The following is a 23,612-nucleotide window of genomic DNA, read 5'->3' on the forward strand; positions in this document are numbered from 1 at the left end:
TCTGTTTTAGTGTAAATGAGGCTATGTGAGGACGAGCAATCAGGCAGTGTCATGTAGGAGAGACCACTGGGACCTGAGGCCACTAAGGCTGGGCGTAGCCATGGTCCAGGGAAGAGGCAATAAGGCTATTGGCCATGGTGGTAGCAGTGGAGTATGGAAGAGAAGCCATGGGAATCAGTGGGGCTGAGAAAGGTGAACTCAAGGCCAGGGCCTGGGAACTCAAAGCCTCTTGCTGTTTTGAATCGTAACCTTGAAAAAGAATAACAGTGAAATGAAGGGTCAGGATGGAGTTTTTACAAATGCATCTTTTAGGCCACCTAGTCCATTCTGCATCCCTGGAGTGTTAGAAAAACAGATGAACAAATGCCAAATCATTCAATTTTAAAGAAACATGAAGCTGGAAGCAGCCTTAAATGTCATCTATTTCACCCCGGTGGCCCCAGGCAGAGCAGCTTCAAAATCATCCCCGACAGATGGTTTGTTTGCTCTATTCCCCTGCATCTCCCGGGATTCCACTGGTTCCTCCTTATTCCTTCCAGCTGTGGCAAAAGGAAACTCTCATCGGTGAGAGATTTATCCTTTTCTTTCTAATTTGTAGCACCCTTTAGAAATGGGAAGTTCTCAGTTATGTCTAGCCTCTACCTGCTGCAAAACAAGTTTATCTTGTCCAATATCCTTAGAAGAGATAAACACAGATTATATTCTAAAACATACATTAGAACACTCAGGAAACTGCTAAGTAGATGCTCAGTGAGACCAAAATGGCCTGCTGTGTCTCATAGGTAATTGGTTGTATTTTATTTGTTGGAGGGGAGTCAATGGGATATAAATCTCTCGCTCCCTTGACATGCCAAAAAAAGAAATATATATATATATATATATAATATTTCCTTTTTCTGAGAGCAGTTTCCAGGAGTCTCCTCAATTTGGTTTCATCTCCCTACAGTATTGCAATCTAGCTGTTTTCTTTTGTCAATGACAGTGGTGCAAGCATGGGATGGATGCTATCATAGTCAGCCTGATCTCCATGAGGACGGATATTGATTTAAAAAAAAAAAAGGACCGCGGTGAATCCTCATCAGAAAATTGCAAGAACTTGAGGCATGTTTGTACAGGAACCCAACCTCAAGGAAGGAGAAGAGAAGGCAGCGGGGTGTTGATTCACTCCATCGCTCTCTGCTCCTGTGATTGGCTGGGATGGTAGCCTCTTTGTAACTTGACAGTGGCGAGTATTATAATAGACCCTGTCTAGGCTCCTCTCGTATAAAGGTTTTTTTTTTTTTTTTTTTTAATGGCAAACTGAATATATAACATATAAAAATACATAAATTTCCATACAAATATCTTCTTTACCAGCTGTAATTAAGATATTTGCATGTAAAGAGAACAGTCTATTCCCTTGACTTCCTCCTGGTGGGGAATTGTATTTTTCTCCTAATCCTCAAAGCCCAAGACTTTGTGATCTGAGTCTAAACAGGAGGAGGAGGAGGAGGCAGAAGACTGGGTCAACATTACATTTGAAATTCAGAATTTTAAACACAGTTTTTACTCCTGCTTGTTGACTTTTCAGGTTTAGCTAATCCTACAGGGCAAAGCTGAGGTGGGGATAGGGGGAACGTGGCCCAGGAGAAAGTGGGCCAAATACGCACTTATAATTTAAAGTTGCAAGCCAGGCTATTTCCATTATGAAGGGCTGGATGCTAACATTGAAGAGGAGAAGATATTCCTTTGAATCTTGAGTTTCTGCTTATGAACTCCAGAACTTAGGAAATTTTTTTCAATTCTCTAAGCCTTAGATCCTCATCTGAAAAAAATGAAAATAATTTATTTTGTGCGGATTGAATAAGATAATGTATGCGAATTACTTGGTACCTATTAGGCACTCAGTCGATGATAGTTATTATTCTACGTAAATGAATAAGGTAGAAATTATAAACAGATCTTCTTTGACTTACAGTGGGCTTGTGTGTGTTAGTCGCTCAGTTGTGTCTGACTCTTTGCAACCCTATGGACTGTAGCCTGCTAGGTTCCTCTGTCCGTGAAATTCTCCAGGCAAGAATACTGGAGTAGATTGCCATTCCCTTCTCCAGGGGATCTTCCCGACCCAGAGATCGAACCCAGGTCTCCTGCATCACAGGTGGATGCTTTGCTGTCTGAGCCATCAGGGACAATGGGCTTACTTCTAACTCATTATAAATTGAAAATATCAGAAGTCGAAGATGCAGTTAATACACCTAAGCTGCTGAACATCATGGCTTAGCCTGCTGCTGCTGCTAAGTCACTTCAGTCGTGTCCGACTCTGTGCGACCCCATAGACGGCAGCCCACCAGGCTCCCCCGTCCCTGGGATTCTCCAGGCAAGAACACTGGAGTGGGTTGCCATTTCCTTCTCCAATGCATGAAAGTGAAAAGTGAAAGTGAAGTCGCTCAGTCCTGTCCGACTCTTCGCGACCCCATAGACTGCAGCCTACCAGGCTCCTCCATCCATGGGATTTTCCAGGCAAGAGTACTGGAGTGGGTTGCCATTGCCTTCTCCGATGGCTTAGCCTAGCCTACTTTAAATGGGCTTGAACACTTACATTAGCCTTCAGTGGACAAAGTCATCTAACACAAAGTGTATTTATAAGTAAGTGTTGAGTGTCTCATGTTATTTATTGATTACTTTACTGAAAGTGAACAACAGAAGGGTTGTGTTGGTATATAATGTTTATAAATGTGTGGGTTGTGACTTCATGGCTGACCAGAAGCCGAGACTCATTGCCATTACCCAGCATCGTGAGACAGTTCCTTGCTGCATACCGCTTGCCCAGAAAAAGATCAAAATTCGATGTACCGTTTCTCCTGAATGCATATCGTTTTCACAGTGTAGTAAAGTCAAACTATTATAAGTCGAGGATGATCTGTATAAGAAACTGCAAATTATTTAAAGGTACAAGCCTAGGTATTTCCTATTATGATCTTTGGTCCTGGATACTAACATTGAAGGGGAGAAGAGCCTACTTAAAAGAACCTGGGGAGATTAAAAAAAAAACAAACAAAGCACTCAATCTTCTGGGCCTGATTTAAACAGTTGGAACTGGTTGGTTGGAAGTCCATGAAGAAAGAGAAAGCACATTTGGGTTGTCACAGGAAGGGCTTTCCCATTTTGGATCTGGAACTAACTTTTGATAACTGTAACTGTGAATTTTGTGGTCAACAAAGGCCTGCAGAATTACAGCCCATTCTCCAGGCCTCCTAAGTATTTGATGCCCCTTGTCACCCCAGAGGAAGATATTAGGGTCATTGAACCTTGTGGATAGAAACAAGCTGGTTTAAGCCCAGTCCTCCTGCCTTTTTCTCTCTTAACAAATGCAACTTGATAACCTGTGCATTCATTCCTATGCAAAACACGGGATAATGGATATTCAAGAGCTTTGCAAAATCATTGACTTGGGTGCTTCTGGTTTCACTACCACCATGACCCCCGCCACTATTACCACCATCACCACAGTATACTCTGCTTAGTAGATGATTACAGGCACTCTGGAAAAAAGTTCAAAATCCCAAACTTGATTGGCAGAGGTCGTCAATGTGCCACCTCTTTCTCTTTGCCAAACACCATGACAACCTCTCTTCCACTGAGTTATGCTCTCTGACCTCTATAGCCAGGATGGACCTTTGAGTTGTGGCCTGGTTTGTCCTTGAAGTTGGTCATTTCCTTACCCAATGGGTCAATCCTCAACTTCTTGACCTTTGTGTTTATTTAGTCACGTCCTTGAGTCTTGCAGGTACATGAATATCCTGGAGCTCTCCGCAGTAGAAATTCCCTTGAAGCAAAGGAACCCACTCCATTTTTAATCACAGTGATGGTACACATAAAAATGCTTAATAAAAGTGATTAATTAAAAAATATGTAGCCATATGTCAAGTGTTTATAATGGGTAAGGAATAACATCCAAAATACTTTCAGGTGTACCTTATAGTTCCCACTTGCCAGGGAGATCAAAGCAGTCAATCCTAAAGGAAATCAACCCTGAATATTCATTGGAAGGCCTGATGTTGGAGCTGAAACTCTAATACTTTGGCCACCTGATGCGAAGAGGTGACTCATTGGAAAAGACCCTGATGCTGGGATAGATTGAAGGAAAGAGGAGAAGAGGATGACAGAGGATGAGCTGGTTGGATGGCATCACCGACTCAATGGATATAAGTCTGAGCAAACTCTGGGAAATGGTGAAGGATAGGGAAGCCTGGCATGCTGCAGCTCATGGGGTCACAAAGAGCTGATTGCAACTTAGTGATTGAACGACAACAGAGTCTGAAAGATGCAATAACATCACCTAAGAAAAAGTCAGCAGGATCTGATTCCCTACCAAAGGCCCAAACAATCTGCTTCTCAGTGAGAAGTCCTGAGAGAACGTCTCACAATAATTAAAACACCCACGAGACTGGAGTAAGCACCAGGAAGACAATTTATTAATGCTCACAGGGGACTGGATTATTAAAAGGCTCTGTGATCAAAGCATCACTCCCAGTAAGCCAGCCTGTGTGGGAAGCCTGACCACACTGAGAAGGTTGCTTAAAGAGGAAGAAGTCAGAGCAAGGACATCGATGAATCAAATGGTCGATGTCATCCAGCCAAAAAATACTGATACGTCCCTACTGATCTGAGAGCAAGGAATTCTTGTCTTCCCAGTCTTCTGCCTAAATCCTCCTCTCTCCCCTGACTGAAGCCAGGAAAGGATGAACACACCACCGTTTACTTCCATGACCTTTGCAGGTCTCTATGATCATACTCTTTTATTATCTGCATCCATCAGTTTACAAATAAGCCATGATGGCCTGGAAGGCACTCAGGCTTTTTCAGATAGACTTGGATGTAAATTCCTGTTTTCATCCATTTTATGCTGATCTTCTCCAGCACCACAGTTCAAAAACATCAAAGACTCTTGAGAGTCCCTTGGACTGCAAGGAGATCCAACCAGTCCATTCTAAAGGAGATCGATCCTGGGTATTCATTGGAAGGATTGATGATGAAGCTGAAACTCCAATACTTTGGCCACCTCATGTGAAGAGTGGACTCACTGGAAAAGACTCTGATGCTGGGAGGGGTTGAAGGCGGGAGGAAAAGGGGACGACAGAGAACGAGATGGCTGGATGGCATCACCGACTCGATGGACATGAGTTTGAGTGAACTCCGGGAGTTGGTGATGGACAGGGAGGCCTGGTGTGCTGTGATTCATGGGGTCACAAAGAGTTGGTCACTACTGAGCGACTGAACTGAACTGAACTGATGTTGATCTTAAGGAGATTAATTGCCTTGTCTTCATTTCCAAATACTTGGGAGGGGTCACTTTATGGTCAAAGTACCTCATGCTTTCCATGTCACTGAATGTCCTTTATCCCTAAAAAAAATGACTCCTTCTCTTGCCTTTAAATCTGATTGCCTTGGTACCAATTATTCTATGCCCCAGAGGTGGAAAGTAGGTCTCAGGTAGCAGTTCTGATGACTGGAAGTGGTTGCTCTCAGCAGAGTGATGAGAAGAGTCTGGTGACCGTATCTACAGTCAGTGAAAAAGCGGGTGATTCTACCATGAGCATAGGAAAGGCGATGCTGGTACTTGGATTGTACGGTTTCACTCCTGAGCTATTCCATCCCGATTTATGCTCTCAACTCAAAGACTCTACTGGACCCTTTTAGTCATGCTCTAACCATAGCTTCTCAAAATTGGAAGTAGTATAATCAGGCAGAGATGTGAGTTTATTGAATGCACTGCTCTTAAAGATCATGTACAAAGGAAGGGGTTTGCCAGGTGGGCCTGTATTACTGGGGCTAACAGGTTTATTTGCCCAAGTTCACATCAGTGGAACTAGTAACCCAGTATCCTAAATTACCTTCCACTAGCCTTTTTCACACACTTTAATTTAGCATTTAGTTGTTTCTATTGTTTTAGAACTTTGCTTGCTTAGTCACTTCAGTCATGTCTGACTCTCTGCGACCCTATGGACCATGGCCTGCCAGGCTCCTCTGTCCATGGGATTCTTCAGGCAAGAATATTGGAGTGGGTTGCCATTTCCTTCTCCATTTAGAATCTTATGTACAGAAAAAAATGTCTAGTTCTCCATAGATCTGTTCCCTGTCCCACTCTGCCAAAGCTTTGTATGGCCTAGATAAAACTCTCCCTTCCAGTTCGTCATCTAGAGCTTTTATCAACACACTAGTAATGGCTTGAAACATATTTTTAATTTCTTAGAGAGTTGAATAACTCAAGACTTGGATTTGCTGCTAGTGCCCTCAAACCCATGTTGATCCAATTTTCAGCATTCTTTAAGTGCAGTCATCCTATGGTTAGGACTCTTACCCAGTCAGACTCTTCTCCTACACCTATTAGCCTCCTAAGTATTTTGTGAGAGTCCTTGATAAATACCATGAAATGTGGGTAAGTGATCTATACTGGCAAACTCATGAAATTCTGGCTAGATGTACACTTGGAGGTCGCATTATAAAACCCGCTTATATGACAGATGGAGACACTGAAGTCCAGAGAAAGAGCCAGTGTTTCTCAAGTTCATGCATCAGTTTGGAGGTAGAGTTAAAACAAAATTTTTCTCCTATCTCACAGGTCCAGTGTTTCTCTTTGATCATCATCAAAGGACTTTGAGGTTGACCAGGCTAGTATTATTATTCCCACTTACAGATCTTTAAACAGAGAATCAGAGAGATTAGTTGGTGTTGTTCAGATTGCACAAAAAGTAGGGTAGGGCAGAGTTGGGTTCTGTGTTCTAATTCCCAAGTAAAGTTTTATAAAGAATGTAAGTCATGGGACTTCCATGGTGGTCCAGTGGTTAAGATTTTACCTTCCAGTGCAGGAGGTGTGGGTTTGATCCCTGGTTGGGGATCTAAGATCCCACAAGCTGAGGTTGTTGTTTAGTTGCTAAGTTGCGTCAGACTCCTTTGCCACCCCATGGCCCCATGGACTATAACTCACCAGGTTCGTCTGTCCATGGGATTTTCCAGGCAAGGATACTGGAGTGGGTTGCCATTTTCTTTTCCAGGGGATCGTCCCAACCCAGGGATTGAACCCATGTCTCCTGAATTGCAGGAGGATTCTTTACCACTGACCCACCAGGGAAGCCCAAGATCTCACATGCTTTGCAGCCAAAAAACCAAAACATAAGACAGAAGAAATATTGTATCAAATTCAATAACAACTTTAAAATGATCCACATTAAAAAATCTTTTAAAAAATAGCTATATCCCTTTACAACATAGAATCAAGAATGTGAGGCCATTTGTGAATTTATAGTATCCTTCAGCTTAGGTAGAGTTTAAAGTTAGAAGTGTGAACCTACAAGAAGCATGCGTCATGATTTTTCTCTCCCCTAGGAGGGCTTTGTGACAAAGATGAAAAGAAGGTAAACAGTTGGGGTGACTCAGGGCTGGCCTATCCAGCAAATGAGGAGACCCTAATTCAGGGAGTTCGGGGTCTATTCAGGTAATAAAGCAAACAGTAGCAAGGTGTTTCTAGCCACATGCAGTCCCCAAATTATAACAGATTCAGTGAAGCTGAAGAGTAAGAAAAGGATGCCAGGAACAGAGGAGATGGTGATTGGAAATGAGGAACGCTGTCCTAGTACCTCTAAATGTGTTGCAGGAAGTGACTTTTTATACGTTTATTGTGAGAATGTTTTCTCAAAACATCTGTTGACACGCATTTGTTTTTAGTAGCTTGAGATTTCTTTCCTTTTTGTTTTTTAATATATTTTTAGCAGTGCTGGGTCTTTGTCGCTGCGCACGGGCTTTTCTCTAGCAGAGGCGGGCACAGGCTTCTCTCTGGTTGTGCTGTGCAGGCTTCTTGCTGCAGTGGCTTCTCTTGTTGCAGAGCACGGGCTCCAGGGCGCTCGAGCTTCAGTAGTTGCAGCTCTCTGGCTCTAGAGCACAGGCTCAATGGTTGTGGTACAGGAGCTTAGTTACCCTGCAGCACGTGGGATCCTTGTTCCTGGACCAGGTATCGAACCTGTGTCCCCTGCATTGGCAGGCTGACTCCCAACCTCTGGACCACCAGGGAAGTCCCACTGGGATGTATGAAAGGGCAGTATCCGTGCCTTATTCCACCACTCACATATACTTTGCTTAACACCGTACCTGGTATAGGGTAAGCATTCCATAAATGTCTGTTAAGTGAAATAAACAAGAAGACAAGTGTATCTCTTGGTGAATGGCTGATCTGGGATGGTGCTCCAGATCACTGTAGTTTGGGACAATCAGAAATCACAAAACCAGATTTCATCACATTCAAAGTCCTCGGGGATTGTCCTCCATCGGTCTGACTTGGTGAATAGGCTGTGTCACCAGTCCTTTACCCTCAGGGTGGTCAGGATTAGAAGATTCTTGGGTGCTGGATCTCAGTGCCAGAGACAGTGTCCCTTCCTATGTGGAAATAATGGACCACCCTGTAAGACTGTGTATTTTCCACTCCCAGTGATTTTCCAGAAAATCCAAATAACCGCCTTTTAGGGATGCTATAGAGACACATACCAGATGACTTCAAAGTTTGCTTTTTTCCAATTCTCAGATCTTAAGAGTCAACTAGTGATGAAAAGTGCTTAGATAGGTGCAAAGTGGCAGAGTAATTTAAGAAATTATGATTATGCTCCTGCATGGAACTGTGTCAAGTGTTTACTTTTGTGATGCTATGAAATATTAGGCCAGGTTCGCCCTCTCCCTATCAACAGATTCACACGTCTGCATTCCTTCTCACTTCCCTCACACCTTACCATCTGTCACCTGCCCGATCTCTAGCCCACCTCTTGCTGTGACTGTTTGTCTCTCTCAATCTTGAAGTCTTTCTCCCTTTTTTCCATTCTAAAATCCACGATCTCTTCTACCTGAAAGAAAACTCTTCATTTGAACTTTCTGCCACCTCCAAATTTCATTTGTCTCCTCAACGATTAAAATAGTCACGTTCATCTACTGTCTTAAGTTTGTAACAATATTTATTAATTTGGCTGTGTTGGGTCTTGGTGGTGGCACACGGGGCCTTCACTGTGTCATGCGGAATCTTTCCTGCAGCACAGGGGCTCTCTGGTTGTGGTATGTTGGCTCCAGAGTATGACGGCTCAGTAGTTGTGGTGGGGTTATTTGCCTCGTGGCATGTAGGCTCCTAGCTCCCCGACCAGGGGTAGAACCCGAGTCTCCTGCATTGCAAGGCAGACTCTTAACCACTGGACCACCAGGAAAGTCCATTCTGTCTTTATTTTTAAGCTTCTGATCTTACCGCTTCCTTGACTCTGCATTTTGGGGGTTACTAATTATCTCACTGGGCTTCCCTGGTGGCTCAGAGGTTAAAGCGTCTGCTTCCAATGCGGGAGACCCGGGTTCAATCCCTGGGTCGGGAAGATTCCCTGGAGAAGGAAACAGTAACCCACTTCAGTATTCTTGCCTGGAGAATCCCATGGATGGAGGAGCCTGGTAGGCTACAGTCCACAGGGTCGCATAGAGTCGGACACGACTGAGCAACGGAACGGAACGGAATTATCTCACTATGCCCAAATTCAAATGCCTCTGCTCTAAAAAGTCAAATCCTTCTTTGAACTAACTGTTGAATGACATTATCAATAACTGCACCATTCCTTTGTCCCACATCTCCAGTCCCCAACTGCTTAACGTCCTTGTTCAATGCCTTACTGATGCCTCGATCCACAATCTACCTCTCTTTCTCTCTTTTTTGATGTGGACCATTTTAAAAGTCTTTATTGAATTTGTTACAATATTACTTCTGTTTTATGGTTTTTCGTTTTTTTGGCTTCCATACATGCAGGATCGTAGATCCCCTACCAGGGATCAAACCTGCACCCCTGCTTTAGATGCCAAAGTCTTAACCACTGGACCATCAGGGAAGTCCCTCTCCTCACCTTTTCTGGCCATTATTTGCCTCTTCCATTGGTCTCTCTCCTCATTGGAAGTTCTGGTGCCACCATTTTAGACATCTACTTTGGAATCTTCATACACTTCCATGGTTATGAATCCTTCTTGCCTTATGCAAAAGCTGTTTGAATTTGCATTTTTATTTTATTTCACTTTTTGGCCACATGATGTGGCATGAGGGATCTAGTTCCCCAACCTAGGATTGAACTTGCACCCCCTGCAGTGGAAGCATGGAGTCTCAACCACTGGGCCTCCAGGGAAGTCCTTGAATTTACATTTTTAGCTTCTACCTCTTTTCTCTTTGCTTAATCTGTAAATTTTCCCTGGAGAGTTTGTGGGTGATTGGACCTTGTTGGAGATAAATCTCACTTTGGTGACCTCCTACCTCCTCAGCAGTCTTTTGGCATGAACAAAAACTCTTTTGAGTTCCCAAAAGGGGAGTCATTTTTTAAATTGTCTCTTCATCATCGGTACCTAAGTCTTCACCAAATCCTTCTGTCTTCATAACTCCCCAGTATCACGGTTCTTTGACTGTTGGCAAGAACAATCCTCATTCACACCCTCATCAGATCAACGCTTGGATCAGTGCATGCACCTTCAATCCTAGAGCCCACCAACCCTGACTTCTCAAACTTTTCATCATTCTGCCTGATTATTGAAAGCCTTGGGGAAATGCTCATGTCTCAAAAACATACATTTCTCACTCTGCACTCAGCCAGTCTCCTTCCTGTGGCCTCCCACCAGAAGCCACCTCAGTGGGACACCCAGCCAGCCTGCCCCCACTCCACAATGACATTTGCTAAGTGCTATTGTTGCATGAGGACTTCTGCATTAGTTTGCAAGGGCTGCCATAACAGAGTTCCACAGAAGTCCAAGATCAAGGCATGATGGCGTTGGTCTCTCCTGGACCTCCCTCCTTGACTTGGAGATGCCTGTCTCCCTGTATCCTCACATTTTCTTCCCTCTGTACATGTCTGTGTCCAGATATTCTCTTCTTCTAGGGACCCAAGTTATATTGGATTAGAGTCCACCCTAATGACTTCTTTTAACCTTAATTACCTCTTTAAAGACCTTATCTCCACATCTAGTCACTTTCTGGGGGATTGGGGATTGGGACATAAGAATTTTGTTGGGGAGACAGAATTCAGCCTGTTATATCTTCTCCTCCCAACTTCTCATGGGCTCGTTTTCTCATCTTCCCTGTTGTCTTTTCTCTCTGTCTGCTCTTCGCTGCCATCAAACCCCAGCAGTGCCCATCTCATTGCCTTCACGGGATGGTCTCCTTGGCATGGCCCCGTTGGCTTGCACATACAGGTGTGTTGTTTCATGAATGTGCTTCTTCTTCAGGTCATTCCTGTGCTTCTCTGCCTCTGGTTTGACTGAGGGCAGAGACCGTGTGTCGTGTGTTCTGTCCACAGCTCTTGATTTGGGAGGTGCTTAAGAAATGCCATCGCTAAGTCACCCTACATCCCTTCTCTAAGGCAGCCTGACACTCACCCCCTCCTCTGACTTCTCAAGAGGCTTTTTGGGAGAAACTGTTTTTTCCCAAGTGGGAATAGGGAAGATAAATGGTGATTTTGTTGACAGCAAAGAGAAGGAGAGTTGAGACTCTACATAGATGACGTTCTGCTAGCTCATCTCCTTTCCAAATTGGAAAACAGGGAAGGTATCCGGGAGAGAACCCCCTAAAAGCAGTGATGAGTTTATTGATTTTCTCTGATGAAGACAAGTATTTCTCAGAAGCTTTGAAGAAAGTGCCATTTCTTGACCTAAAGGGAGAAACATTCTAGGATAAGATCTATTTCCTTTCAGAGCCTCAATGAACTGGAAGGCTCATCCAGTCAAAAGTAGAACTGTTGGTGGGAAACCAACTAGATATTGGTGGCTTGCAAAGGAAGAAGCTGGGTGCCGTGTCCCAGGAGTGGTGTGATGGTGTGTCTGCCTAGCCATGGACCCCTGAGCAAGGGTAGTTGGGATGAGCTGATGCAGTTAGCCTTTCTCTCCAGTAACGTGGGAGTGGTGTTTGGAAGCCATGGCTGAGAGAGTCAGGCCATCCAGTTAAAGATACACCCACCTCCCTTCTCCTCCCTGCTTTCATCCCTTCATGCTTTCTTCCTGTACCTTCATCCCTTTCTTCTCTCTTCCCCCGCCCCCCTGTCTCCCCCATTCACTGTCAGGAAGGGCCATGCCAGAAGGGCCCGCCCAGCGTGTCATGGCAACGGCAGAGGCTAGAAGCATCGGCAGCTTCCACAGTGAGTCTGGATTTCATTTCTGGGGTCAGGGGGCTGGGCAGTCCACACACACACTGACAGCTTGCAGACTTTGGAGAGGAACTTCCATGGGCTATGGCTGCTCTCCACCTCTCTTCCCCTGCTTCCCATGATGGGGACACCACTGAACATTCATGGAAGTCTCCTGCCAAAGCCGTGATGTTGATGTGCTTCAGATGTCTCATGGGCAGAAAGCATGGAGGGGGGTGGGGGGGCCATGATCTGCTGAAACGAGGTGCATATTTGGGAAAGCCCCAAGAGATCGAGTGGCTGCCAGGGGTTCTGTCCCGGCCTGCGCGTGTGGTAGAGGCTGGAGGCTCTGCATGGACAGTGGTCTGGCTGCTTTCTTGCATTTCAGGAGGTGTGACCTTGAGTTTTGAGAACACATTGGGTGCCTATGTTCCATAAGAGACACACTTGAAGGAACTAAGACTATCACATAGGCTCCAGGGTCTGAAAAACTGGAGGTCTCCTGGTTGACTTAGGGCTTCCCTGGTGACTCAGATGGTAAAGAACTTGCCTGCAGTGTGGGAGACCCGGGTTTGATCCCTGGGTCAGGAAGATTCCCTGGAGAAAGGAATGGCTACAGACTCCGGTATTCTTGCCTGGAGAATTCCATGGACAGAGGAGCCTGGTGGGCTACAGTCCATGGGATTGCAAAGAGTCATTCATGAATGAGCAACTAGCACTTTCACTTTCACTATCCCCATTGACTTCAGATGAAGCTTAGTCTAAGAAACGTGATGTTCAGGAGAGTTATTACAGAGCTCCATGAAAAGTCACATGCCTGAGTACTGGAAGGAAAGTCTTTCCCCATCCCCATTTTCATTTCTACCATAATTTCTGAAGTAGAGATGGACATACTGCAGGGTTGGTCAAAGTTGTGTCTGTCTTGCCTGGATCATCAGACAGAAGTAGATGGCTTCCTTCTGCTTTTTGCCCAGGGGGCTGTTTCCTTCTGTTTAGGGAATGGTCCACTTGTGAAAATAGATCCACAAAATTTACCCACCCAACCTTAAAAACATGAGTTTGAGCAAACTCCAGGAGATAGTGAAGGGCAGGAAAGCCTGGTGTGCCTCAGTCCCTGGGGTTGCTAACTCAGATACAACTGAGAGACTGAACAGCCACCACCAGACCTGAAAAATCCCACCCAGATTAGGAAGAGAGAAGTTCTTTTGCCATCTATAAAGGCTGCTTCCAAGTACTGCCTGGGTGTGTTGCAGTTCAGTTTGAAGTGAGCAGCCTCTGCTTTCTATTATGTGACATTATTCTGATGTCAGTCTTATGGGCAGGTTCATGGGGGTGCTTTTACAGTTCCATTCATTTCTCTCGTGATTTGGTTAGGGAGGTAAATTAAGCATAGCCTCCCAGGTTCTCTCAGGATCTCGTTTTTATAGGTATCTCTTCTTGGCACTGTTACTAATAAAGGCATTAACTTCAAGAATCGCTGTGTAGGGCTTGAGTTTATTAGAACATGTTTGCCAGTCTTATTAGAATGTTGAAAGCAGGATAATTATAAGAGATTAATCACTTTTTTTTTCTCATGCTTTTACAAAAAATCATATGCATTTCATTCACATCAGAGTAAAACTCTTGGTGTCAAGAGTTGATGGGTTTAATTAAAGTATCATACTGGTCAAATTTGTTAATTAAGTTCAACAAATATTTATTATTAATCAAACTATGTGTATTTGATGGTCTAAACGAGGACATCTCAGAGACTGAAAAGAGAAGCTACTAATAATAAAACAGATATCAGAGGCATAAATTGGGATCTTGCCTGAGAAATTGGGACATAGGGCAACTCTATTCATGTATTGTGAACTGTTCTGGGCGCTAGGGATACAACTGTGAATAAAACAGACAAAAATCTCTGACCTTAATAAGTGAGATAGAAAATTAAGATAAAGTAAAATATTAATATATTGAAGTTTGAGAATAACAGATCCTTAGAAGAAAAATAAAATAGAGAAGAGAAAAATAAATGCTTGGTGATGGTAATGGAGATGGTGGTGGGGACGGTGTGTGGGTGTGTGTGTGTGCAATTTTAGATAGGGAGGTCAAAGCAATTGAATTCCCTAAAGACCTTAATACATTTTAGTTTTTTTTAGGTTATTTAATTTAGCCAAGGAGGGCTTTAATGGCTTGGCTAAATTTTTTTCTGAAACAAGTGAAATCTGGATATTTTGAATCCACAGCAAGAAAATACTTCAGAATGACCCATATAAATGGAGGAAGCAGAATCAGGGGTGGCTGTGGTACTGGAAGCGCACCTTGTCTGTTTGACAGGCTTCATTTTCAACCATCGTGAGAAAGTGAATACGGCTGTAGTTTGAACCTTGTGGGAAGCATCTTTGTAGGAAGCCCTTCCATCTTTGACTTGTGTTGGCCATTTAGGGTAATTCAAGGCTTTTCTTCTTCCATCCGGTGGCCTTGGGGGTGGTACAGGATAGCAACTCACATTTACTGAGCGCCTACACCTGCAAGGTACTTGGCTAGAGGCTTTGAGTGCATTTATTTAATCTATGCTTCCCAGGTGACTCAGTGGCAAAGAATCTGACTGCAATGCAGGATACACAAGTTCAATTCCTGGGTTGGGAACATCCCCTGGAGTTGGAAGTGGCAACCCGCTCCAGTGTTCTTGCCTGGAAAATTCCATGGACAGAGGAGTTGGGCAGTCCATGAGGTCACAAAGAGTCAGACACAACTTGGCGACTAAGCATACATTTGATCTAGACTGTTCCCGTGAAGAAGTTATCATAGTCTTACTTAAGGGATGAGAACATTGATATTTAAACACAGAACTAGAAAACAGTGCAGCAAGGATTTAAACCCACGTGAAAGTAAGTCTGAAATCCTGCCTTTATCAGTTAGGCTCAGCATCCATCCATAGCCACCAGTTGGCAGGAAGTAGTAGAAATAAAAAGAAGTAGGACTCGCTGGGTGACGGCAAGTTCCTGCGAATGGGCTGATTTGCATGGCTGGATCAGGAGCAGATGTGTTGAGTGGTTGTCCATGTCTTTGCTGACTGTGCATGAAGGTATAGCGAATTCTGATGCTTCTCCTTATGTTGTTGTCATTGGGAATGGGGGCAGGCATGAACCACTGGGGAGCATGAGAGCAAGTCTTCTTGTCTCCGTGACAGAGGTGGAGCTTGACTTCAGTGTGTCTTGGATTCCTGGGTTTCATGCATGTTGGGAGGAGGGTGGTACATGGGTATCTGGATAGATAATAGGGATGGGGAGGCTGTATGTAATAGGGGTGGGAAGGATGCATATAATAGGAAGGGAGAGAATCTATATAATAGGATAGGGAGAATGCATGCAGATCTGAGATCAGACAAAGGTTTTTCAATAGGGGCTTGAGTGAAGAGTTGAGTTTGGAGAGAGTCCTAAATTTCTTGCCTGCCTTTGGGAATGGCGCCCACAGACTGACTTCATCTAGCCTTGGGACTGCTGTTAGCAAAAGCATGAAATCTCTGGACCGCATCTTATTGTGGTTATACTTAACATCCGTATCACTCTGTGATCTTGTGCTTAATTGTACATTGACATACTTCTCAGAAAAGAAAAATGAAGTAGAACCCTACTTTATGCATAAGTTGGGCTCCCGGTAAAATGATGTGGCAAGCAAACTACCCTCTATGTGCACCAGAGAGAGCTGTTATAGCAAAGTGAAGAATTGTTTTGATATCTCCAATAATCCTTTCCCATTTTCCTTTGTGCTAACGGAGGATCTTCCCACCTGCGATGCAGTTATTTCACTGGACTTCTGTAACATATTTACCCAGAGGTCTCAATCCATGTCAAGGCAATGTCTCTTTGAGTTTCACAATATGTGTCATCTGGATAGAGAGAAGTTATTACTCTGTCATTTACCAAGGATTTTCTTTACCGCCACAATGTCAGCATCACTTAAGAATATGCTCCAGGCCCTTGAATGTCCCTCACTGTGGTCTTCCAGGTAGTTGATGATGATGGTTTCATCAAATCCTGGTTCTTTACTGCTTATGACCCGTTATCTAGTTTCCCTCCATCACTTTGAAACTCATAGGCTAAGGAGAAAAGCATCATTCATCTTCCTCCACAGGAGACGCTTCTCTGACTTATCTAAGAATCCTCTCCCAGTATAAAGAAGCAAGCATGCCATCTACCTTCTCTTCTAAAATATTAACACATTTCAACACTTGTGAATTCTGTATTCTGCAGCCATGTGCTCTGTGGAGTATCAGTGTGGAATGGGGAGAAAGATTAGAAATATCTATTATCTTTTAAGTGGACAAAGATATTTCTTCTTTCACTGATTACATCGGCTCTCCCTGCCACTCACACATAGAATAAGTCTTAATTTTGGAAAGGACTTAGTTGCAGATTGAAGGTCAATGCCTAAGCCTTCATCCCATGTCTATGAGGGCACATGATCACAAGTGAGTCCCAGTCCGGGAACGTGCTTAGAGATCCTAGGCACATTCTTTCCACCAGCATGCTGGGAGTCCAAGGGTATGCTTCCTCACCCCAATGAACCAAGTTTTTCTAATTCGCCTGAAAACACATCCCTGTCTCTTGGCTTGCATAAGGCACACAAGGAGAACTCAGTATGAGCTTTTTCTACCACCTCTCTGCATATTAGTGTTTTTCAGCCATCATGGATGGAGGTTGTGGAGTAAATCAAGTTGCCAAGAAGTTGCTTATGAGCTGGAGAGTATTCTAAGATGCACTCGGACCTTGGTGGAGAAAAATGCCACATAGCTGAACAGCCTTGAGACTGTGGGATATGATCTTCCACCTTTTTGTTGCTATTCCAAGTCTCACAATTTAAGGTAGTGAAGACTGGCCTTTGGGGAGGGAGCCCAGTACACTCTCCTGTAGGAGATGCCTGTTAATCACATGGCATCTCATGCTCTTAGGTTCAGGGACATTGGCTGAACCTAATGTCCAAGGAACTGGCCCTGTGTATTTCCAGGGCCCGTTCCTTGGGTTCTCACCTGGAGGTTTCTTCAGAGATAGGAACTCTGCCCGTTCAGTGGTGATTAATCTTTGAACTCCTAGGCCCCTTGGCATTTTGCTCTCTGATGATTTGAAAATAGATGCCTCAGATCAGAGCAAGCCCCCAGAAGAGCATGAAGAGAGTTGCCTGGAATGGGATGGTGCTCAGGCCTTCATGTAAAAGGGCTCTGGGGGATCCAGAGGGAAGATGGCAGAGGAAAGAAGGGAATTGTATGGCTGTGCCATCATGCTGCTCATTAGCAAGTGTGCCCTAACCTTTGCAATGGGACTCTATTCTCCTTGTTCTGAATCTCATCTTCAAAGCTGGTCAATCCATTTGTTTCCACAATTCTTTGGGGACAGATGACTCATGAGAAATCCATATGTCTGGGAGGATTGTGACAGCACCTCCTGTCTGGAGATGCTGGTGGAAATAACATTAAGTTCCGCGGTCTCTCTTGCCTGGGTCTGCCGGGCTGGTCCCTACCTCTCTTGAGTATTAGCTAGTTCCTCTGATCTCTGCCATCTCCTCCCGTGCTGGCACCTGTGGCTAACCCTAATGGAAACTAGATGTCTGATGTGACCTGCAGCCAAATGCACTGGTGTGGGGTAGATGTGGTCATGCCAGGAAAGCTTTCAATTCAGGTGCTGGTTTCAGAGCTGTGCACGCATGCTGGGTTGCTTCAGTCATGTCTGACACTTTAGGACCCCAAATGGACTGTAGCCCGCCAGGCTCCTCTGTCCATAGGATTCTCCAGGCAAGAATACTAGAGTGGGTTGCCATGCCCGCCTCCAGGGCATCTTCCCGACCCAGGGATTGAACTTGCGTCTCTTACATCTCCTGCACTGGCACCGCCTGGGAGCCAATCGTGTGTAAACTGTGTCTATGACGCTTTGTGGCTGGTGAGACCCTGGCAGGTAGGTGCCAGCGAGCAGAACAGGAAAGGAGAAAAGGGCACGCTATGTGTGAGAGAAAGTGTATTGCAATTCCATCCTAGCCAGGCAAGTTCATTTCTATCTGGGCCTCTGGGATCTCTCTGAGTACTTCTTCTTAGGTTCATGTCTGGAAATAGACATTTTATTCCTGGAAATGGAGATGAACTTGAGAGTCAAATTTTCGACTGTTGGATTAAGATTCTTTCATCTACAAGTGACAGAAACTTTATCTTAAGCAAAAAGGCAGTATATTGTCTCAGTAATTACAAATACCCAGATTTAGGACTTATTTCTGGGGTGACTTAATTCTAAGACCCTGCCAGGCTTGCCATGTGTTGCTAGCTCTCTCCCTCCTTCCTTCTCAGCTCTACTCAACCCCCACTCCCCATCATCTTTCCATCTCTCTCTGCCTTCCTCTTTTTCTGCCCGAGATGATGATCTTAGAGAAATAGACATTAATGGGAAATAGATTTCCAAACAATCAAGGCTAATGAATTTTGAAAAGGATGATGATACACGCTGCTGCAGCTGGGCAGATTACTCAGGACCTAGTTGATCGCTAACAAAGACTTGTCTTCATTGGAGGCGGGGGGCCGGGGGAGGCCAGCAGAAATAATCAGCGTCACTTCTAGAGGCGTCAGGCAAGGCATCACGCAGGGCAAAGCTGCAAAGCAAAGACGGAGGAAGCAAAGCCTGTGACCGACTGCTTTTTCCATTCTGTCTACGAGGAGGAACACATGATGTTTTCCGCTGTCATTTTTATGAACGTTCTCTGGGCTGATGTTGGCTCCTATCTTCCTTCATGGCATCTGCAGATTTAGATATTTCTGAGTGAAAATCTTCTTTAGATTTTATGGGTGTTTTCAGAGAACTCAAATTCTAGGATTTCTATCACATTTTCCCAAATCTGCTGCCTACAGCCCATCAGTGTATAGGACTGAAAACATTTTTTTTGCTAGTGATTCTTCCTTCAACATGGAGATGCGTAAGAACTCCAACTTGCAGGGTGCAGAAGAACATTGGTTTAGAAATCAGAACAACTTAGGTGTGAGGCTTGGATCTTTCCGTGTTCAGCCTTTTGAACTCCCATGAGTTGCTTAACCTCTTCTTCCCTCTCCTTTCCTTCCTTCTTTGGTGTGAGGCTTTTGGTAGCAGTAAGGTCCAGAGTCAAGGCGTCTTGGGAGCAGTGGTTAAAGCAGTGCATTTTAACTCATTCATCATAGACCCTGGCTCCATATAAACACTCAAGTTTTTGTTCTGTATCCCTGTTCACTGAGACAGAGCTTCCACCTCTGCCCCAGCCTTGAAATACTGGAAGAATCTCCTTCTGCCTCTTTTATAATGGAGACCAGAGGTTTAAATAAATTCAGATAAGGGCATTAGGCTTGTGCACTGGCCTGCCCTAGACTTAGCCTGGTTCTACCTCCTGGGGACTCATTAAATGACCCTGAGTAAGAGATTTTTGTCCCAGTTTGATAAGAAACAAGAAGCCTACTTGCCGTGAGCCTCCTTTTCTTTTGCTTTTGGAAACATGAATGTGTACACCAGAGTAGGAATGCCTTTGAAAAAAACCATTCAACTGTGATTCCTGGCTCAGCATTTAAGACTTTCTCCTGGGTTCACCCTTAGAACAGTCTCCCCCCTCCTCTTGACCTTGAGGGAGAAGCCAAGAGGTGGGGCTTGTTTATAAGGGGAGGAGAAGCAGCCCACAGCTGCAGGCCTCGGATGATGGCCCGAGATGCCAGATGCTGTGCAGAGGGACAGCTCCCCCAGTCCTTTCATCTGAGATTACCCTTGGCTCACACCCTTCACTGCAAAAAGGCACCCTGGGATCCAGTCGTAGAGGAGTGGGCTGTGTGGAACTCATGGGTCTCAGAACTCTAACCTTCTCCCAGGGCTGGGAGGGGCATCCAGAGGTTATCCAGTCTTTGCTTCACCACATCACCAGTGTCTTGGAACTCGATGATACCGAAAAGTCAATGAGCCCAACTCTCTTCCCTCATCCTACCGTTTTATAAACGAGGACACAGGGGCCCAGGGATGAGCCAGGTGGTGTGATGTAAACCTAAGACAGGGCCCTGGAGTTCCCAAGTGCTGGCCCATCGCCTGCAACACACACACAGACACACACACGTGCGTGAATGCGTGTGTATCATGCACACTCAACTGCAAAGTCAGGCTGCCAAGGTTGCTGATGTTGAGAAGGGCCTTGAATGAGAATTTAATTTTTAATTTTTATTTTTTTAAACTCCAAAAGCATTTTGTTTTGGGGTGTAGCCAATTAACAATGTTGTAGTTTCAGGTAAACAACAAAGGGACTCAGCCACACATATACATGTATCCATCTTCCCCCCAGCTCCCCTCGCATCGAGGCTAGCATATAACATTGAGAAGAATTCCATGTGCTATACAGTAGGTCTTTGTTGGTTATCCATTTTAAGTATAGCAGTGTGTACATTCCGTTCCGTTCCGTCGCTCAGTCGTGTCCGACTCTTTGCGACCCCGTGGACTGTAGCCTACCAGGCTTCTCCGTCCATAGGATTCTCCAGGCAAGAATACTGGAGTGGGTTACCGTTTCCTTCTCCAGGGGATCTTCCCGACCCAGGGATCGAACCCGGGTCTCCCGCATTGGAGGCAGACGCTTTAACCTCTGAGCCACCAGGGAAGCCCAAATCCCTACCTGTCCCTTGGGAAGCGCCTTGAGATGAGCTTAGGTTCAGGCCTCTTGGTATACTGACTCATGCAGATAAGAACATTTTGCTTTGGACAACCTTATATCATTTTCAGGTGGTGAAGAACCTTAGTCCAATGCTTATTACAGATGTGAACTTTGAGACTGAAAGGAAGCAGAAGGTGCCAAAGTCACAAGGTGACTCCCTAGTAGAACTGGGGCAAGAGTGCAGCTGATCTGAGTCTCAGTCCAGTGCTTTTCCCACTGGGACTCCCCGACTTCCCTTAATGTCAGATCTTCCTTCTGAATGTCTTCCTCCCAGGTCACTTTTAGGGTGGTGTGACTAGATTAACCTATACCTTTTGCTGGAATTTCATAGGGGAAGGGCTAGCGAGGAACCTGTCATGCCTAAAAAATAGCTGTGGTATTAACTTTTGTTGCTTAATCACTTTGCAGCTGTCACCCATTTGCAGGCTTCCCTGAGATTTTAACCCTGTTACTTTTTCTAAGTTGAATCCCCATCTTTAAATGAGGGTGGAGGATTTTATCTGCTGGTTCATATTTGTGATCCTGCCAGAGAGGCAGTCAGTGATTTGTGAGATCACTGTTCTCAGGCACCAAGTGTCCTGCTTTTAGAATCTAAGGGTCTTGTCCCTAAAACATGTAAGCACAAAGATTATCAAAGAACACTGATTATTTAGTAAAACAGTAAGGAATGTAAAAATTAAGAAGGAGAAAAAGTTTTCAAAAGGAAATCTTTGGAGATTAGTTTACTGTAAATAGAATATAGTAAACACTCTTGATACACATAAATACTAGTAACTAACAGGTACTTGGAAAATGGCATAGCTCTAAACAATGAATATTAAATAAATTAAAGGATAAAACAAAGCAGTAATTAAAGAATAAGACATCCTGTGCTCATTTTGGGGCAGCCCATATACTAAAAAGAATGAGACATCCATCTCCACCAACACACGGACAGGATGAGCTAACAAAATCAGATACATTTCCCCCAAGTGCTTTCATTAGAATTGTTTTAAATGCACAGAACAAATGTGCCTTTATAATTTTTTTTTCATCTAGATTTCAAATAGTAAAAGCTTTTTCATATTAATATACATCATTGACAATCTTGCAAACAGCCTGTTGCTCATTTGGAAAAATAAACCAGTGAAGAAAACCGAAAAAAGAAATAAAAGAAAACAGAAAGAAAAATTGATAGGTCTTGTGTCATGACTTAAAGAAGAAGCCTTCTTTCCACCGGGTGAAGAGGGGCATTCAGTTCTCCAGGGAGCTCTGAGTGTGTGGAAAGTTGTGTATTCACTTTCCTGCCCTAGTTGGAGCTGCTCCAGCAGCTAGTTAGGGGAGAAACTGGAAGTTTTGCTCAGCTCAGGGAAGCCAGATAAGGCAGTCTCTAGTCTAAAGAGGAGCTGTGTATGTTTTATGTCAGGTCCCATGATGCTCTTCCAAATTCCCTTTGCCTGAGGACTTAGCCATTGATGGTAGGTTTCTGCTGCGGTATGTATTGTTTACTCAAGTAATTAAAATATGCAAAGCATTCCCTGTCCCCCATTTTGTGCTTCTTCCCTAGCCACTTCTGGCATTTTGGTTGGCAGTTAATAAAACAAAAGGTGAGCCCAAAGGCCCACGTCTCCCTCCGGCTAGAATGATTAATTTGGAGTGGTTTGGAAGTAGCAGATTTTACCTGTAGCTACAGCCATGCTTTTCTAGCTGATGTGTTCAATCTGCACTAAACACTACAAGCAGGGCATGGCAAATGCTTCATCATGGTCACACAGCAAGTGGAGGGAGGCAAGAGAAAGGAGGCAAGGGTTTCTTCACCTTTTATGGTGGCTCAAATCCAAAAAGACTTCTGTTTCCAGGAAGCCCTACATTGAAAGAGCCAGGGACTTCCCTGGTAATCCAGTGGCTAAGACTCCATGCCCCTGGTGCAGAGGGCCTACGTATGATCGCTGGTCAAAGAAGTAGATTACCACATACCTCAACTAAGAGTTTGCATGCCACAGCTAGAGATCCCATGTGCCACAATTAAGACCTGGCCTAGCCAAATAAATGACTAAATAAATATTTTTTTAAAAGCGAGAGAGAGTCATACTCAAGGACACTTGAAACTTACTTCCTAATCCAATTTCTAATTTGCGACCCCATGGGCTGCAGCACTCCAGGCTTCCTTGTCTTTCACCATCTTCTGGAATTTGCTTAAACTCATATCCGTTGAGTTGGTGATGCCATCCAACCGTCTCTGTTCCAGTGATTATTAGAAAAGCTCATTCTCTCATGGAGCCATTGGTGTACATCTGCTGTCTGTTCCCCACTGCACTCGGAAGGAAAGCCCAAACTCATAAGATGATATCATAAAATGGGAATCAAGATTAAGGAATTCAGTGCTGTAGTCTTAAGGATGGTGGAATATTCAATCGATAGGAAGTATTATTGGTGTTGTTATTAATCTCCCTGAGAAGATGGCTGGAGGAGACAATTTATCATGTGGTTTGCTTTTGGAGGAAAGAGATCCCATCTGAGTCTTTGCTTTTTAAAATACAAATCATCTGGTTTTTTTCTTTTTTCCCTTGAGGCCTTTCTCATAGGCCCTGCAGCCACTGAGTCCAGTTCATAGGGAAATGCCCTGTTCTAACTAATTCAGACTTGTCTTCCCTGCGATTCATGTTAACCTCACTTCCTGTGTCTAAATCCTGCTTTGGTAAACAGCCAAATATTCCAGTAGGACCTGTTGGTGGCCATGCTGCTACTGGAAGCCCCTTTTAGCTGCTGCCAGTGTTTGTATGATGAATTGTCTTGAACCCACAAAACCCCCAATGA

General features: G+C 44.3%; 1 protein-coding gene across 5 annotated transcripts in view; it reads left to right on the plus strand.

The window, feature by feature from the left end:
• NTRK3 (neurotrophic receptor tyrosine kinase 3) overlaps nt 1-23,612 on the plus strand; it is a 436,755-nt gene that overhangs the window by 383,417 nt on the left and 29,726 nt on the right. Inside the window, exon 16 of one of the 5 annotated variants that reach the window (XM_088829672.1) lies at nt 12,084-12,158. The exons of the other annotated variants lie outside the window; for them this stretch is intronic. Within the exon in view, the coding sequence (XP_088685798.1) occupies nt 12,084-12,158 (75 nt within the window). The remainder of the gene's footprint in view (nt 1-12,083; nt 12,159-23,612) is intronic. 5 annotated transcript variants of the gene reach the window in all.

Source organism: Moschus berezovskii, chromosome 21, assembly GCF_049115385.1.
Source record: "Moschus berezovskii isolate FMDL1 chromosome 21, NW_MosBer_1.0, whole genome shotgun sequence".
In the NCBI taxonomy this organism is placed as follows: domain Eukaryota; kingdom Metazoa; phylum Chordata; class Mammalia; order Artiodactyla; family Moschidae; genus Moschus; species Moschus berezovskii.